Source organism: Cyprinus carpio, chromosome B16 (assembly GCF_018340385.1).
Source record: "Cyprinus carpio isolate SPL01 chromosome B16, ASM1834038v1, whole genome shotgun sequence".
Classification (NCBI taxonomy): Eukaryota; Metazoa; Chordata; class Actinopteri; order Cypriniformes; family Cyprinidae; genus Cyprinus; species Cyprinus carpio.
The window spans coordinates 16534498-16551081 of NC_056612.1; the positions used below are offsets into that span (position 1 = coordinate 16534498).

Below are 16584 nucleotides of genomic sequence, written 5' to 3' on the forward strand. Positions count from 1 at the left end.
AATTTGAGGTGGCAGGGAAAGGGTCGAGGACGAGCAGTCCATTCTAGTATATTACAATACAAAAAAGAAACAAACCATACAACTAAACCTCCCCTAAACGATCTCAGTGGGTGGGACAAGTTCGACAGACAGCCGCAAACCCTCCCACCACATCACTATCTCCAAGATCATCCATCAGGCCTCAGACAGCCTCTGTCTCCTCCACTATGTGTCTTTCTCCTCTCTGTCTCTCTCTTCTAAATATTTATAATAAATGAGTGACTGACATGGTGTTGACAGTGACGAGATTAACAACACTCACACGTCTCACCTCACTGTTTAGCCTGAGATGCACTAGATAAGTGGTTGTGAGTGTGGAAATGTTCACTCATACACCCTCTTCTCAAAACAAGAAAAGTCTATGTTTTATTATTGTTGAGTATTGAAGCACGTCATTTGTTTCTTCAAACTCTGCAAGTCTAAAATATATAAACCTGCTGATGCATATGTAAATATCTCAGGTATGTTTACTGTATGCTTCTCTTATGTCCTCTATGCAGAACTGGTAGCAGGGGTGCCTCGAGGGGCTCACAACTTTGGTTATGTAAGTATACAGTCCTAAACAGACTTTGTTTCCTGTGTTTCTGTCATGGTAAGATATGGAATAAAGGTCAGAGGGAAAGGTCAAGGGGGAAGGAAGAATGTGAGAAATGTTCAAGAGGTTATTCTCTTCCTTTGTACTAAAATTGAAAAATTTGTTTATTCAAATAAACAAAAAGCTGTATGTTTTGCAAAGACTGGTATTCGGGTAAAACCTCGTCACTTGTGTAAGTGCTTGTGAGTTTCTCATCTGGATGTGATTTGAAATCTTAAGAAGGAATTCCCAATTTGGGCTGTAGCATCTAGGACGTAGGGGTGTCCCCTTTGGCCCTCAATTAAACAGAATCATATTCAGCTGGATGGGCGGTTGTGAGGCAGACAGTGAATTTGCGTCTTTTTTTTACTGCATGTTATATTCTTGGGTATTAGCCATATGTGGCTTTGTTTGATTTAGGATCTCAGTCATACGTGTCCCATAAAACATCCACTAAGATCAATCTGGATGTAATTATTAGAGTGCTAAATGCCTAACATGAGGAAAATCACTCTGGTTTGGAGTGGAGGACAGACATGTGGTCAGATACACAAGTCCTGCAGTACATCAGAATCATGACGATCTTTCATGAATGGAAACAGTGTTTTATTAGCGCTAATACAATCTGAATTTTCTCTTATTACAGGTGGCTGTGATCAATGCAACAAACCTGACTTTTATTCAGAATTTTACTGGGGAGCAGGTGAGTGACTTTTCAACCTTTGATTTGTTTTTTTTACTTTTGTTTTTAAAATCTTTTTGTTAGTTAAATATGCTATTTATTCACTATGAATTATTTACAGGAATTGTGGGTCAGTTCTAAGTTCTATGTTGTGGAGAACGCAGCAGACAGCCACATTTTGACATACTTTACTATAGTTATGACTGCTTCTCTGTTTTTAGCCAGACAATGAAAGTGTGTAGTGTGTGACTGTACTGCACATCTGGGTGTATGCGCTTTGTCATTTAATAATTTTAATGCTGCCATAATCAATATAAATCGCACAGAAACATCTCTTTTAAATGACTATTGTTGTTCTTTTGAGTTTTGTCTTCAACAGCCAATGGAAGGCTAAGCACAATGTTATTTAATATATTTATGTCTGGCTAAATTGGACAAAAGGAAGTTTTTGAATGAGACACAAACCTTTTAATTGCATTTTCTCCATCTCACATTTCTATTCAATATACAACTTTTTCTGGCAGATGGCCTCTTATTTTGGATACACCGTTGCAGTGACTGATCTAAATGGAGATGGGTAAGTCAACATGGAAATTAATGTCTAATTACATGTAAGGTCATAAAACAGTTCTATGCAAGAGGTGGTAACTGAGTAAGTCTGTCTACATTAATGTCATTCTTATGAAATCTATGTTTATCCCCATGTGAGGCAACTCAAAAAAGCACATTCTGTAGTCGTTGTACTTTGGTGTTCCTCATGGTCTGTCTGCATTGAAACAAGGCTTTCTTATCTGTCCGCATTATTTGTTTTGAGCTAATTTAATTTACCAGCTCACGCTGTATTTAGTTACAAGGTGTATTCAGAACTAAACAGAACTTGGACCATATAAATCATATAAATAGGACCATGAGGTTTTATATGGGTTTTGGCTTATTTAGACTCATGCATTATGCTCTGGTTTACTTGACCCTTGTTTAAATGCTCACATCGTCCAGGCCGGAATTTGATATGTATAAAATTTGTTTCTAATTTGGTCTTATGAGAATACAAAACTTTGCTGACACATCAGCGCCAAAGCTCCTTCTCTTATGTCTGAAAAGCTGACATATGTTTATGCCATTAACTGAAAGGCTTCCTTACCAACGGTACATAGTTGAATACACAGTAAAACAGCAGTATACACAAAGAAAGAGCAGTTAAATGATACACCAGCAAAGGCCAACCAACAGAGCGAAATACAGCTCATTACACTTATAGCTGCTGAAATGGCTCATTTGCTGGAAACAGGGCCAATCAGTCTTTAGTGTTGAAATCAATGTATCATTTTTGTTCTTTTTTTTGCCTCTAAATGCTAAAACGTATAAATCACAGTGATTTATTTTTAGATATCAAATAACATAACTTTGTTATATCTGTTATCTTAGATCTAAGAAGTCTGAGAAGTACAAATGGGAATTTTTCTACAACGTTTCATTCCATTTTATCATTGGAATTCCGCCACCATCCTTGTTGGTTTTTAGTCCAGGTTATTCTCAGAATGCCCTGTTCCGAACTGTAGGAACATTTTGGTATTCCTCCATCGCTCCTCACGCAGTCCAAAACACACTCCTAAATTCATATCTCCAAGCAAAATGTCTCTGTTTTATATTATCAGCATTTATAAGATTAATGCTTTATCCCCCGCCATGATACTGTCATGCGCTGGCTCGTCTGTGTCTTCTCTGATGGCTCGTATTTTACAATGGTTCAGTGGTGCACTTTATTGTATATATTGCTGTCTTGTAACCTCAAGGGTGATGTCTTGTATGATACTTTGATTTCAAACATGCACTATAAAGCTGTAGGTCTTTATTCAGTTGTTAACCATCCATTCAGTTTAGAAGTAAAGCATCTTCAAAACAAATACATGTACAATTTATGTTACTTATGGGCCTCCAAAAATTCAAAACCTAGAGGTGTTTGTGTCAAATTTGTGAATTTATGTGCATGCACAGGCTAGATGACGTGCTAGTTGGAGCTCCACTCTACATGGACCGTGAGTTTGAGAGTAAACCTCGTGAGGTGGGCCGTGTGTACTTGTATTTGCAAGAGGACGTGCTTCTCTTCTCCCCTCCAATGACACTCACTGGAAAGCACCTGTTCGGCCGGTATGGAAGTGCCATCGCCCCTCTCGGAGATATCAACCAGGATGGCTACCTTGGTAAGGGTTTGTGTTAGTTTCAGAGTGTTGTCTTGCATGTTTCAGGAGTTTTTCCAAGGCCAGAGAGACAGAGGTTAGATATATACCCATTTCCTACTTGTCTTTTTTGTTAAGGATATACTGTCTGTCTCTCTATCACATGCTTAAAATGTACAGTTCTAGCCAGTCGGGAAGGCTAAAATTTGTGATTTGGTGCCTTTGTCTGCATTTTCCTGTGAAGAGTTGGGTGTAAACCACTCTGTTGTGTGTGTGTGTGTGTGTGTGTGTGTGTGTGTGTGTGTGTGTGTGTGTGTGTGTTTTGTTGAGTTTGTGGATGGAGGTCACATGGTTTATATTCCTGTTGCTATTTAACTACTAGTATTGCAAAATAAATGAATAAATAAAGATCAACAAAAAAATGTATATGATTGAAAAATCTACAATAAATCATACTTAAATAATTTAATAATTTAGAAATTTACATTAAATGCTGTTATAAATGTCACAATAAATAGTGTTTATAAATTTTAAATTATAAATGTAAATCCCCCACAAAAAAAAAAAAAAAAGAATTAAAGCTGAAATTGAAAATTTTGAGAATTTGAAATTTTGGTCGGAACATTTTTGACATGCCTGGGAACACAGAAATTTTTTTTTTTTGTTGAGCCCTGTCTCTCAGTTTCTGTCCTGATCATTGCTTATTATGTTGTCATGGCAGCATTTCTCTATTTATTATGATTTTTAAGAGATCTTTATGCATCTGAAAGAAACCAGGTGTTCATGGGTGGAGTTTAGACCAGACTAATCAGCCACAGATCATCTCCATCACTAAAGACAGATTGAGTTGAGTTGTAGACAGAGGTTTTCTGTTGTGCTGGTCACTGTGTGTATGCGTGTGTGTGCACATATGCAGTCTGTGAATCAGCTCCATATGTTACTGTAACACAATCTAATATGTCAGTGTAATTTTAAAATGACACTTGATGTGGATGAAAGTAAGATTAGGATATGATGTCCATACATGAAATGTAAGCCATCTGATTCTCTGATTTCCAAAAGCATGTTGTCATACAAGATTTTACAACTTGTATGAAATGCCAATGTGCTTGTGCTTGCCAGTGTGAGACTTAAATATTGTATATAATGTGTTTTTGAGTTCTATGGTAACAAAACACATTTTGATTTATGCATGGGTTCATTTTGTGTATTACTTGTAGGTCTTGACTCATTTTTTCTGGCAATGTAAAAGTATCACATTATGAGATGATGCTGCCTTGGAGTTTTGGAGAATAATGACTTAATCAATAACTGATATGGTCATAATGAATCTGATATCACACACTGTATCTCTGTTACACCAGCCATATGGCTGCACGGGTTTGATGAAGTGACACTTGTCACAGTGTCTCTGTGTGCTTTTGTACTTCTGCTGTTTGAATTGTCTTATAGCTAGTTGCTTGTCTTCTTTGTTTGTTCTGAGCTTTGTTGGTTCAGTTTTGTTGCTCTGTTGCTTCCGGATGGATTTGCTTTTGAGAGGATCCAGTGAGAGGCCTGTGTGGCTGTGTGTGGCTGTACAGTTTGTAGTGTCCTGGTGTTTAGTGTTAGTTGTTGGCAGGCCCAGACAGAATCTATAAAAAAAAAATATTTCACTGAATTTGGGAGAAAATCTTTTAAAATCGATCATTTATGAAAGTACATTTAACAAAGTACATATAAGAGCTTATAATTATAGTTCCATCAGGGCCAGAAAATGAGATTAGGCCCTTGAGCATGACTTTACAATACATGTGAGTTATTTGTGGACTCAGTGGTTTCTTATGTCTGTAAAATGTCTGTTTCCCTCCACTGTGGCATGTAGTATATGTATGCAGTCGATTAAGGCCAAGCCACACAATTAAGTATCTTGTAAAGTGTCATAATGAATTCGGTCTCATATATATTATGCTGTTCTTTTTCACTGACCATCTGACTGTTAATGTTGGGGGTTTTTTGGGCACTGTGCCAGCTACTGTGCCCACTGCTAGAAAACAGGAAAAGGAAATGATCAAGAATCACCAACAACACGCGACGGATTTTTATAGAGAGGAACTCGCCCAAGAGAAACAGTGAAACAGAGCCTTGTTACATACGCTAACACATTTGTGCACACACACTTCCCACTCACACACACACACACGGTGGTCCAGTGGACGGAAATGAGCGCTTTCTTGTGGTGATGATTTTATTTTTCTAAGTCTAATTAAACTTTTCGTTCCTGTCTACCTCAGAACGGTTCGCTTAGCTCAGAAGATTTCCATGAGCACACATTCCTCTCAGATCTGTCATTAGTCATGGGTTCTCTCTCTCTCTCTTTCCCTATACTGTATCCTTTGACTCCTTTGTTTTACTCAAAGCCTGGCCTATGGGCGAAATTCAGCTCGCTGTGATGTTATCAGCAGATATAACTATCCTAGACAACATTATGTTTTTTTACAGTTCAGTTGCAGTTTCCATGTCTACACTGCAACCAAGTGACACAACAGGATCAAAAGCCTTTATATTCAGAAAGGCTGTGTACACCGCTCTAATTTTGCTCCATCAAACAACTTGCTTGAGTAGATGCTGGGGTAGACATGTGTGTCAGTGTGTGTGTGTGTGTATATATATATATATATATATATATATATATATTACAATATAATTAATTGTGTGTCTTAATTGAACACGCCACTGTGGAGAGAAAGAGATGTTTTACAGACATGAAAAAATACTGGTTCTAATATCATGCATAGTATTAATTTATGCTCATGGACCAAATCACACTCCACTTTTGGCCCACATTCTAATGGACTTATAATAATAATGGCTGTTAAGAATTAGATATATTTAGTAAATTACATTAAATTCAATTTGATTTTATAATACCCTTCACTAGGAGTTTGATTGACATGCAATCTGACTAATTCTAATGCTAAATTTGCCATTTTGTATGACAAATAAACTCGACAGGAAAGTTAGTAGATTAAAATTGGTGGATTTGAAGTTGAAAATTGATGTGTATTGATGTCTTTCTGTGGTTAAAACAACAAACTTTCAGATGTTCATTCATGTTTATTTCATGCTATGACTAGTAGGAAGAAATGAAATGAATGTCCACATAATGCTTGAACTGAGGCATTACAAAAAATAATAATTTCATAACAAAAGTAACCTGCTCTGCAATGTCAGTGTCCTCTTTATGACTACATATATTTTTCACTATTGGTGCATATATGCACTGCATTTTAATGGGAGGATATGAAGTTAGCATACTAGATGCATTTATGAATTTTATGAATGAATTTATGTGTAAATAAGATTAAATTCTCATGGTCTGTGCTGAGTGAAAAGGGTATTTTGAAGAGGTTCCAGCACTGTTTTGATAAATATATGAGGCTGATATGCAGTTAGTCACACTTTTAAACCAAATGAAAGCCATATATCATTACAATTACCAGATAATTCAGTGGCCCCTGGTCATTTTCTAAAAGCAGCCCTAAAGCAAAGTAATGTGAATATCCCTGACATAGATCTTTATAGAGCTTATTTCCTCAACATCCCCTCAGTCGCTCTGTTCCTCTGCCTTTCTGCCCCTCAGTGGGCATCTCTGTCTGGGTCAGCAGTTGTCTGTTTCTTTAGTTTTCCCCTCGTGTACGTGTGCTGCTGCCCAAATGTAGGTTAATGACTTGAGCAGCGCTGCTGGCAGGAGGAACACTTGAACAGATAACCCTACCCTGGAGATTTATTGGCCATGCAGTAGTGGACTTGTGCTTGTGCATGAGTCTGTTATTGTTCTGTAATAGTCCCTCAGTGCCGAAGAGAGAAGAGCGGTCTCTCCCTGTGGAGCTTTGTGTAAATCATCGGTATTCTTTTCAGCAGCATCCTCTGTTTTTCCACATGGAAGCATCTCTCTGTTCCTCTCCAACATATCAAACACTGAAATAATTTAATCAATAATGAATTATAAATTACAAAATGAAGCATATCCAATGTATAGCAGTCAGTGTGAATCCTGGTGTTCTTGTAGGTACTGTATGGAAGGCTGTTTTTATGTTAGAATAAAAACTAAATTCAACTTTGTGACTTTATTTATCAAAATCTCTTTATATCACTCTCTTCATATCTCACAGTTGCAACATCATGTATTTCTGTATCTCACAAAAGGACTTTTTATTTCACAACTAAGACTTTATATCTCACATTGTAACTGTATATAAAAAAATTATGTTTCAATTATGTTGCATTTATGTTCTCTATCTTTTTCTTACTTAGACGTAGCAATAGGAGCTCCGTTCGCAGGAGAGGATCGTGGTGGCAGGGTCTTCATCTATAACGGGCAAAAATCTGGGCTGATGTTACAGGCATGTCAAGTGCTGAAAGGTGACTGGGCCTCATCCGGCGTCCCAGCAGGCTTTGGATTCACCCTGCGTGGAGATTCTGACCTCGATAACAACCAGTACCCTGGTGAGTAAAGAAGTCTCTTCCTCTCTCTGTTTACGTAAGATTCTGTTAAGACAATCATGCTTAGGAACTGATATAAGCCAGGGAGATCAGATGTAGGAGGAACGAAAGACTGGGCAAAGAAGAAAAAGACTGAACTGAGACATCCAGGTTGAGTCACATTGTTGGTCAGTCGAGCTGTGTGCAAGTGTTTACACTCATTCTTCTTCATTTCTTGGTCTTTTCTTTGTCTTTCTTTGTCTCCTTTTATGGAGGGATCTTGTTTCTGCATATTTTTCTCGTTACTATGTTTATCGTGGTTTATTTATCATGTTTTTATTGAAAACAATCTTTCACATAGTGTGATGAAATCCATGTGATTTCTGATGCTCTCTGCTGTCTGGGCCACATCAAATCATGCATTTATAAATGATGTTTTATTGAGTACAGTGATTTTGGAATTTTACCTGAGAAGGTCAGATCTTATTGAACATTTAGATACATTTTGAGACTGTGGGGATAAATATTTGCAGGTGACTGAACAAGCTATTTATAGCCTGTGTGTGTGTGTGTGTGTGTGTGTGTGTGTGTGTGTGTGTGTGTGTGTGTGTGTGTGTGTGTGTGTGTGTGTGTGTGTGTGTGTGTGTGACAGATTGTTGTGTGGCAGATGTTGACTGTGCTCCAGATGAAGTTTCAAGGGTTCAACTCTGTCTCTTTCAGCCATTCTGGTTCTTTCTCTGGTTCTTTCACATGGCATTTTATGATGAAAGATTAATAACTGCTTTATTGTGGCTGAAATCAAAACTTTAAAGTGTTTGCAAACAAATATGTTATATTATGTGATGTATTAAACTGTGTCCATACAAAAAAAAAAAAGTTTATCCAGAATATGTCCTGAACTGACTTGCATTCAGGCAAAAGAGCCTCTAGTTTCCCTGTTGAGGTCTAGCAGTTTTGAAAAATTAAGACACTGTAGCTTTATTATGAGGTTATTAGTTTGGGCATCCCAACATGGTGTTTGTGGATTAGTTTATATTGATTTGAACTGCCAGAGTGAATATCCAGAGCTTTCTGAAGAACATGTTCTCACAGTCTCACAGAAATATGAATCAGTTGTTTCACTGAAACTGCAAAAAGATCCAGTGTGTTTCTAAAGCTAAACTCTGCTGTAACGCCTCAAGCCCGTTTCAGCAAAAACAGAGCCGTGTGTTCATTCTTTCTGTCCTTTAATCTCCTCTTTCATGTTTTAATGCCATTGTATGAAATCATCAAAGCAGATGCTGTCACATGCTTTCTTTAAAGAGACGGGAAGTCAGATGGGTAGGCCACTTAAATGCACATATGTGTGTTGAGCGAGTGTGTGGGTGTTTGTACTTTCATGGCGACAGGATTGTCATCTTACATATGCTCTAATAAAAGCAGATCTTTTCCATACATGAAAACCTTCAATGGATGGCAAAACGATCACGCACAGGTGTACATAAATGCACACAATGATGTTGAACAGACTCCGAAACCAAAACGAAAGACAGAAAACAGGTTTTCCTGTCTCTTATTCTTAAAATGGATAAATTGCAGCTTTTTAGAGATGTGATCTCAGTAATCTTTGATCACTGTGAATCTACTAATCGGCCTCTTAGTATATCATTGAAGTGTGTGCATGTACATTTTTACATGGTTTATCACTTTCTTCAGTTTGTTTAGATTAAAATTACTTCATTTTATTCCACGATTGTAAGGCGCTTTGGATAAAGTCATGTGCTAGTGAATAAACATAAATGGGATGTTTTAAAAAAGTGGGATGTGTTATAAAAAGCCTGTTATAAATCAGCTCACACACTCTCAAAAATAAAGGTGCTTCACAATGCCAAAGAAGAACTTTTTTGTCTAAATGGTTCCATAAAGAACCTTTGACATCTGAAGAACCTTTGTTTCACAAAAGCTTCTTTGTGGCAAAAGAAGATTCTTCAGATTATAAAAAGGTAAGAAAGAGATGGTTCTTTAAAGAACCTTTAACTCAATGGTTCTTTGTGAAACCAAAAATGGTTCTTCTTTGGCATTGCTGTGAAGAACCTTTTAAGCAACTTAATTTTTAAGAGTGCATGGTTACCTTTCCTGTTTTTCCTGTATTTTTATCTGGGTGTGTGGTTTGGGGTTAATGTGAGGGTTAGCGTGAACTTTGCGGTTAAACACAGGGTTTAAGTCAAAGGTGAAGGGTCATTCATCATGACCTGCTTAAACAGCAGTGGAGATTTTGTAATGTGCATTTCCTGTCTGCTGCTTCAGGCATTGTTCTCAGACAGAACACAAAACAGACGAACACAATTCCCACATACACAATATGTAAACATTATATAACATAAAAAACCTATACAAAAAAATAATAAAAATGGTGGAAAGATTTGTGATCAGAATTCCCCTTTACACTATATTTCTACATTATATTACTTCCAAAAACATATGTTGTTTGTGTGTGAAACTGATGTTACATTCAGGACCCATTAGAAATGTTTTGAGAGCTTGGGTGGGCACCTACTGTATATCCCTTTAGTGAGCCGTCCAAACTGTGCATTTACTCCCAGTCCGATCAAGAACATTTCCATCCAGACATCTACAGGGAGGAATTCCTTTCAAATTTTTTTTGGAGGGGAAGAGATGGATTGATGTGTGATTGTATGTCAGGTGAAATGAGAGAGAAATTCAGAGCTGGAGGTAAAACAGGGGATTGCATTAGTTGGCTTTGGTCCGGCATTTCATTGGCTAGAGGATGGAGATGACTATAACAGACTCCATCCTCATTAAAGTTAAAGTGCTTGAGCTTCTTCCATCCCCTCCCTCCATCATTCCAACTCCTATTAACCTATTCGTGCGGTTAAGACCCTTGTGTTGTGGTGGCCAGAGGGTTTGACCTGAATATTTTGAGGTTGACTCTTGTAGCACACACACACTCGTTTACACCTCACTGCCATTCTGAGGAAGTCACTCAAAGGGTGCGCAAATGGACTTTCCAGATGTGAGAATGTAATAGATTGAATTATTCTGTCATCATCTCTGCCTCACAGATACAAGGTGGGAGCTCAGGCCTTCAGGGGGTGCTTGTGTCTGTCAGTCGGCTTTAGTGTGTGTGTTCGAGGTGTGTTTTCTGTCACAATACCAAAAGCTGCTGACTCTGGTTTACAATGGGATCTTTGCCAACGGTGTCTCGTTCCTCAAGGCAGGACCTGATGGAAAGTGAAGCCAGTGATCAACCTCAGTGAAACAAGAATCAAAGCCTCAGTCTCTGAGCACTCATTAGGGTGCTGGAGCTGTTCTGGAACATTCCTGCATATGAGTCTCTGAGTTTGCCTGACTGAACGCATCCCTCCAGGACCGATTTGTATTCTTCCTTCCTATTAATGCTTACTACAATTTATAATCTGAGGAGAGAAAGTGTTCTCTCGCTCAAGTTTGATGAAATACCAAATGAAACCGACCTTGTATGAAGGCTAAAATGTAATGTTTAGTTTTTAAAAAGTCTATACTTATCACAAGAAGTATTTCACCACCAAAGAAATCAAACATTTTATATTGTAATATAGTCTGAGCGGGTGTCAGAATCTGCTTTTTTGCTTTCGTTTATGTTGGTTCAGTTATACATACTAGTTTAATGAGATGTCAGAGATGAATGAATGGTTATAGCTTTAGCAGAGGCCATAGAGGAAGCAAGAGACCACAAACACACACACACACACACACACACACACACACAATGGAGGTGTGTGGTTTGTGCACACAGACCTGAATGTTTGATGATGTTGTACATGACCATGTTTTGTTTGGTCTGATAATTAAAAAAACTTTTATTACTTTTTACTTTTAGTAAAGATTTTACTGTTGAATGTGAAATGTTAAATTACTTAAATATTTATATGTATGTGTCTGTATTATTATCATGCATTGAGGAAGAGAAAAGAATGGGATCAGAGTATTTTATTAAAAAAAGAACACACACATATATATATATATATATATATATATATATATATATATATATATATATATATATATATTATACCATTCAAATTTTTGTGTAATGTTTATGCTCACCAAGGTTGCATATATTTGATAAAAAAATTACTGTAAATGTTGATCAATTTATTGTATCCTTGCTGAATAAAAGCATTAATTTACTTAAGATAGATAGATATTATTTAAACTACATTACGACACTTCCATTGCATCACATTAAAATTTCATATGCGTTGAAAGTCAGGTTTATCATACCCACTTTCATCAAGAGAAGAGGGAAACCGTATTTCAGTGTGCCATATTTACCTTCACCATAATCAGATGTGGCTCTGTGCACCTCTGAGTAGAATGAGATTAAAGCCTTGCACGTTCTCTGTGGCTCTCTAGGGTTTCTCTATGGTTCTGTTCAGGGACTGCAGGTGATGTAAGATACAAGACTGGTAGAATGAGAAACGGGTCGACGAATCTTTGATGGAGTCTGCTGGAGACCCAAATCATTTCCAGCTGCAGTGTGCTTTGAAGCTTTATGATCCAGCCACTCGTTCTCTTTCTTTCTCTTTCTCTTGCAACACACATTTTTCTGTATCATATTGTGTCCATTCTGCAGCTCTAAGTATATTTCACTCTCTTTACAGATTTGCTGGTCGGTGCATTTGGAGTGAGTAAAATTGTGGCCTACAGGTGAGAAATTGTATACTTTACATACACCATATTAATACAAAATTGTCAAAATGTTAAAAAAAATGTATATTTTAACATTTTAGATCAACTGATGCCAGTGTTATCTTGAATAGCATATATATATATATATAATATATATATATATATATATCATATATATATATATATATATAGAGAGAGAGAGAGAGAGAGAGAGAGAGAGAGAGAGAGAGAGAGAGAGAGAGATTTAGATTTAAAGCTGAGAAACAAAATTCACAAATAAAAATATATTTGAATTTTTTATGTATTCTTATATAAAATTTGATATGTATATATGTATGTACCAGATATATAAATATATATATATTAGTGTGTTTGTGTGTAGCATCACATTTTTTTCTGGCCTAAACTCACAGTTTTCTACACACATGCTTTCCCCATTAGAGTGAACGGCACAGAAAACACCTGTGTTTGAGGTTTAGCTGGAAGGAAACCTGATACATATGAAGTTGTTTTTCTCTGTTCTATGATTCGATTGTAACACATTTTCAAATTGCATAACAGAAAATATTGAAATGTCTAGCTTCATAAGCATTCATGAAGAATTCCTTAGCTGTAGTTGACAGGAGAAGTCAGCGAACATTATCTACAGACTTGTGGCATGTCTAGTCTGAGTAGCCAAGACTTCGATTGGGTGTTTCAGATCAGGTTTCCCTCAGAAATGTTTCAAAATAGTCCCTTTTTCCTGCCTCAAAGCCACCAAAAACACACAGACACATTAACATGCCCCAGCACACACTCTCACGCACTAGCAGTGTCTTGGTGTCAGAGTTAAAGCGATTAGCTGTAGTGGGCTCTGGTGTATTTGTGTAAGCTAACATTTCCACTGTTAATCCACTTTGAGTGCTAGTCTCAACAGGCTGAAAGTGAGACTGGAGCAGAAAAGAGACTGACATCATGTTAAGTTCTCATTTACTCAGCCTGTCTGATGTTCTATTAGAATAGGACTCTGAATGTTTAGTTTCTGTTAGTTAAATATTCTGTAAGTGATTCTTTATGTAATAAAGTGCATTGAATGTTCATTCTGTATGACAGATACCGTATCACTGAAATAGGCGTCCTGAGAAATGGCTTCAATTAGCTTTTTTTCTGAAACGCGTTTCTTTTGAATGTTAAAGGGGTCATATGATGCTGATTTTTTGTGTACAAAGTTCATCGTTCCACATACTGTACATTATTGTTGCTGAAAAGCGAAACGGTGATAAAGCTCGTCATGAAAAAGCGAGGTGTACGCTGATTGGCCAGCTATCCAGTGCATTGTGATTGGCCGAATACCTCAAGCATGTGACGGAAATGTTACGCCCCTCACCATACTGTGATGCCATGTCACGGTGCGATGAGACAAAACCAATAAAACCCATTACAAATGAGGCATTTGTTGCATCCAGTGGGGACATAATTACGGATTATAATGACTTATACTGTCTTTTTACACACTGCGTTTAATATCGCACCGCGTAAACGTAAAAACATGTCTGCATTTGTGATAGGAGAAAGGACAAACAACAAGCGCTACTCTACATTGCTCAAAACTTGTGTTTGAATCATCAGTGGCAAATCCTTTAAATATGAAAACGTACTTACTGTCTGTGAGAAGTGCCAGACTGTCCTTGCAAAGTTGGTATTGCCCCATTTTGTAGAAACAACTCTCTTGGGTCCAGGAAACCGTCCTCCGTAAAAAGCGCTGCAAACATCTGAATATTTGGGTTTAACTGTTCTGGAACAGTGTTGTAAATACAACTTAACCACTGATTTCTAGTTGTGTCCTCTTTTGGAAGGCCAAACACAGTAGTTTCGCATTCATAACAATACACACAACGTCTCCACAACATGGCGGCGGCAACAATATTACAGCGAGAATAAAAGTTACGCCTTCTTTCTTCGCATGAACATTTGGGAGGTGTTATGCAAATCTTCCGTGATGTAGACATGTGGGGGCGTGTTTAAATGAGGCGTTTTAGGAGGGCGTGGACAAGTCTTAACTTTTATAAAGAATATCTTTTTGGGTTTATGACTTTAGTCTTTGCAACTTTAGGGATCTTATCTATGCACAAACAACTTGTAACACTCCAAAGAGAAAGGAAAACTTGAAATTGCATCATATGACATGATTTAAAAAATCTAAGTGGGTTTCTAATGTTTATGTGCAGCTCTGAATTCAGCTTCCCATTCAAACTCATTACTGCAAAAAATCATATCAATTATATCAGTAATTTATTATTGATTCTTGTAATATAATCCCTGTTATATTGTCTCTCAACAACACTAGGGCAAGGCCAGTGGTCACGGTGGATGCTCAGCTGATTTTGACACCCAGAATTCTCAACCCTGAGGACAAGTCCTGCCGCATGCCCAATTCTGATGATATGGTAACCTGGTAAGTGTCAGCTACATTTATCCAGTGCTAGTTACTGAAGTATACTCTTAGCTTCTGATGCAAAGAGTGACTCTTATGTACTACAACAACAACAACAACAACAAAAAACATTTGAAAGTTCTGATTTATCTCTTCTAGATGAAGTGTTCAGCTGATGGGATAGATATGTTGATCTTTAGTTCTGGTTAAGGGTAAACCAAAGCAGTCTGGGCCAAAGAGCTATGGCTGACTGGGAGGTTTTAAAACCATGTGGTCAATAGTACCACATTACAGCTGTTTTTTTTCCTTCTCTGTGGTAAAACTAAGTGTTTCTGGAAATCTCAGTGCATTCTTCCAAACCACACAAACATACACACAACCCTGCATTCTTACCCCTTATGTGAATGGACATTGTGTCCCACAAGCAGTTTTTGGGCCCCGTGACTGTAAACATACCAGATCTGTTTGGCTACTTGGGGTGCATGTGCCTATGTGTTAGGGCTGGTGTGGGGGAAGAATGAACTGGAGGTTTTGGAGAGATAAACGAAAGAACTAAAGTGTGGAATTCTGCAATAACAAAAGAGTAGCTAAGGAAAATAAATGTACAAACTGTGGTTGGAAATAGAGAGAGACAGAGAGAAACTTTGACTCACACAGATGAGCACAGAGAAGCAAAACAAGACAGAGAAGACTGCGTAAAAGATCCAGAGGATGAAAAAAACACCACCAAAGTTAAAGGATAACTTCACTTCCAGAATAAAAATTTCTGATAATTTACTCTCCCTCATGTGATCCAAGATGTTCATGTCTGTCTTTCTTCAGTCTTAAAGGAATTCAGGTTTTGAGGAAAACATTTCAGGATTTTTCTCCATGTATTGGACTTCAACAAGGACCGACAGGGTTGAAGGTCCAAATTGGACCTTATTTTTGGACCTTATTTTTTTATATTCTCTATATAAATCCTTTCAACAGCATTGAAGCAAATTGTTTTAAATTGGAAAAATGCAAAACAGACGTATATTAAACGTTAAAACTCTCCATTTTAAACAGCCTACATATATGCAGAGTGTAAAAGTGTGTTAAATTACTCATGTCAAACCACACACACAAGAGTGCCATTAATATTCTGAGGAGTGGGCAGTAATTACAAATGACAGATGGGCGGCCGAGTCAGAAAAGTTTCAGTGGGGTCAGAGCAGGGGTCAGAGGGGTCAAACTCCGGGCACTGGAGTGTTTGTATGTGTGTGATTATGCGTCTACCCTTGCCATGGGGGAGGAGAACTAACAAGGCATCATTCAATTATGTATAGCGGGGCCACTTCCTCCCTTAAATATGCATACCCTCTCTACTTTCTCCCTCACTGTACAGCACACACATGACTTCAGCTGTGCTTTTTAAAAATGCACCACTACCTGGAGGGGTCATGGCAGGGTTTGCGTGGTTAGAGTACAATGCACAATGCTGGATTCCATCAGGCACGGCCTCATGGGTATTTTGTGTTGTTCATGAGGCACAGCATCCAGCTGTTTATCGCTAATTTAAACTCAGACACGCTCAATGCTGTGT

General features: G+C 37.6%; 1 protein-coding gene across 1 annotated transcript in view; it reads left to right on the top strand.

Annotated features, from left to right (window-relative positions):
• LOC109069854 (integrin alpha-8-like) overlaps nt 1–16584 on the top strand; it is a 57124-nt gene that overhangs the window by 14029 nt on the left and 26511 nt on the right. Inside the window, exons 9-15 of the mRNA XM_042740282.1 lie at nt 540–583; nt 1260–1316; nt 1820–1872; nt 3291–3496; nt 7766–7957; nt 12577–12622; nt 14931–15038. Of these exons, the coding sequence (XP_042596216.1) occupies nt 540–583; nt 1260–1316; nt 1820–1872; nt 3291–3496; nt 7766–7957; nt 12577–12622; nt 14931–15038 (706 nt within the window). The remainder of the gene's footprint in view (nt 1–539; nt 584–1259; nt 1317–1819; nt 1873–3290; nt 3497–7765; nt 7958–12576; nt 12623–14930; nt 15039–16584) is intronic.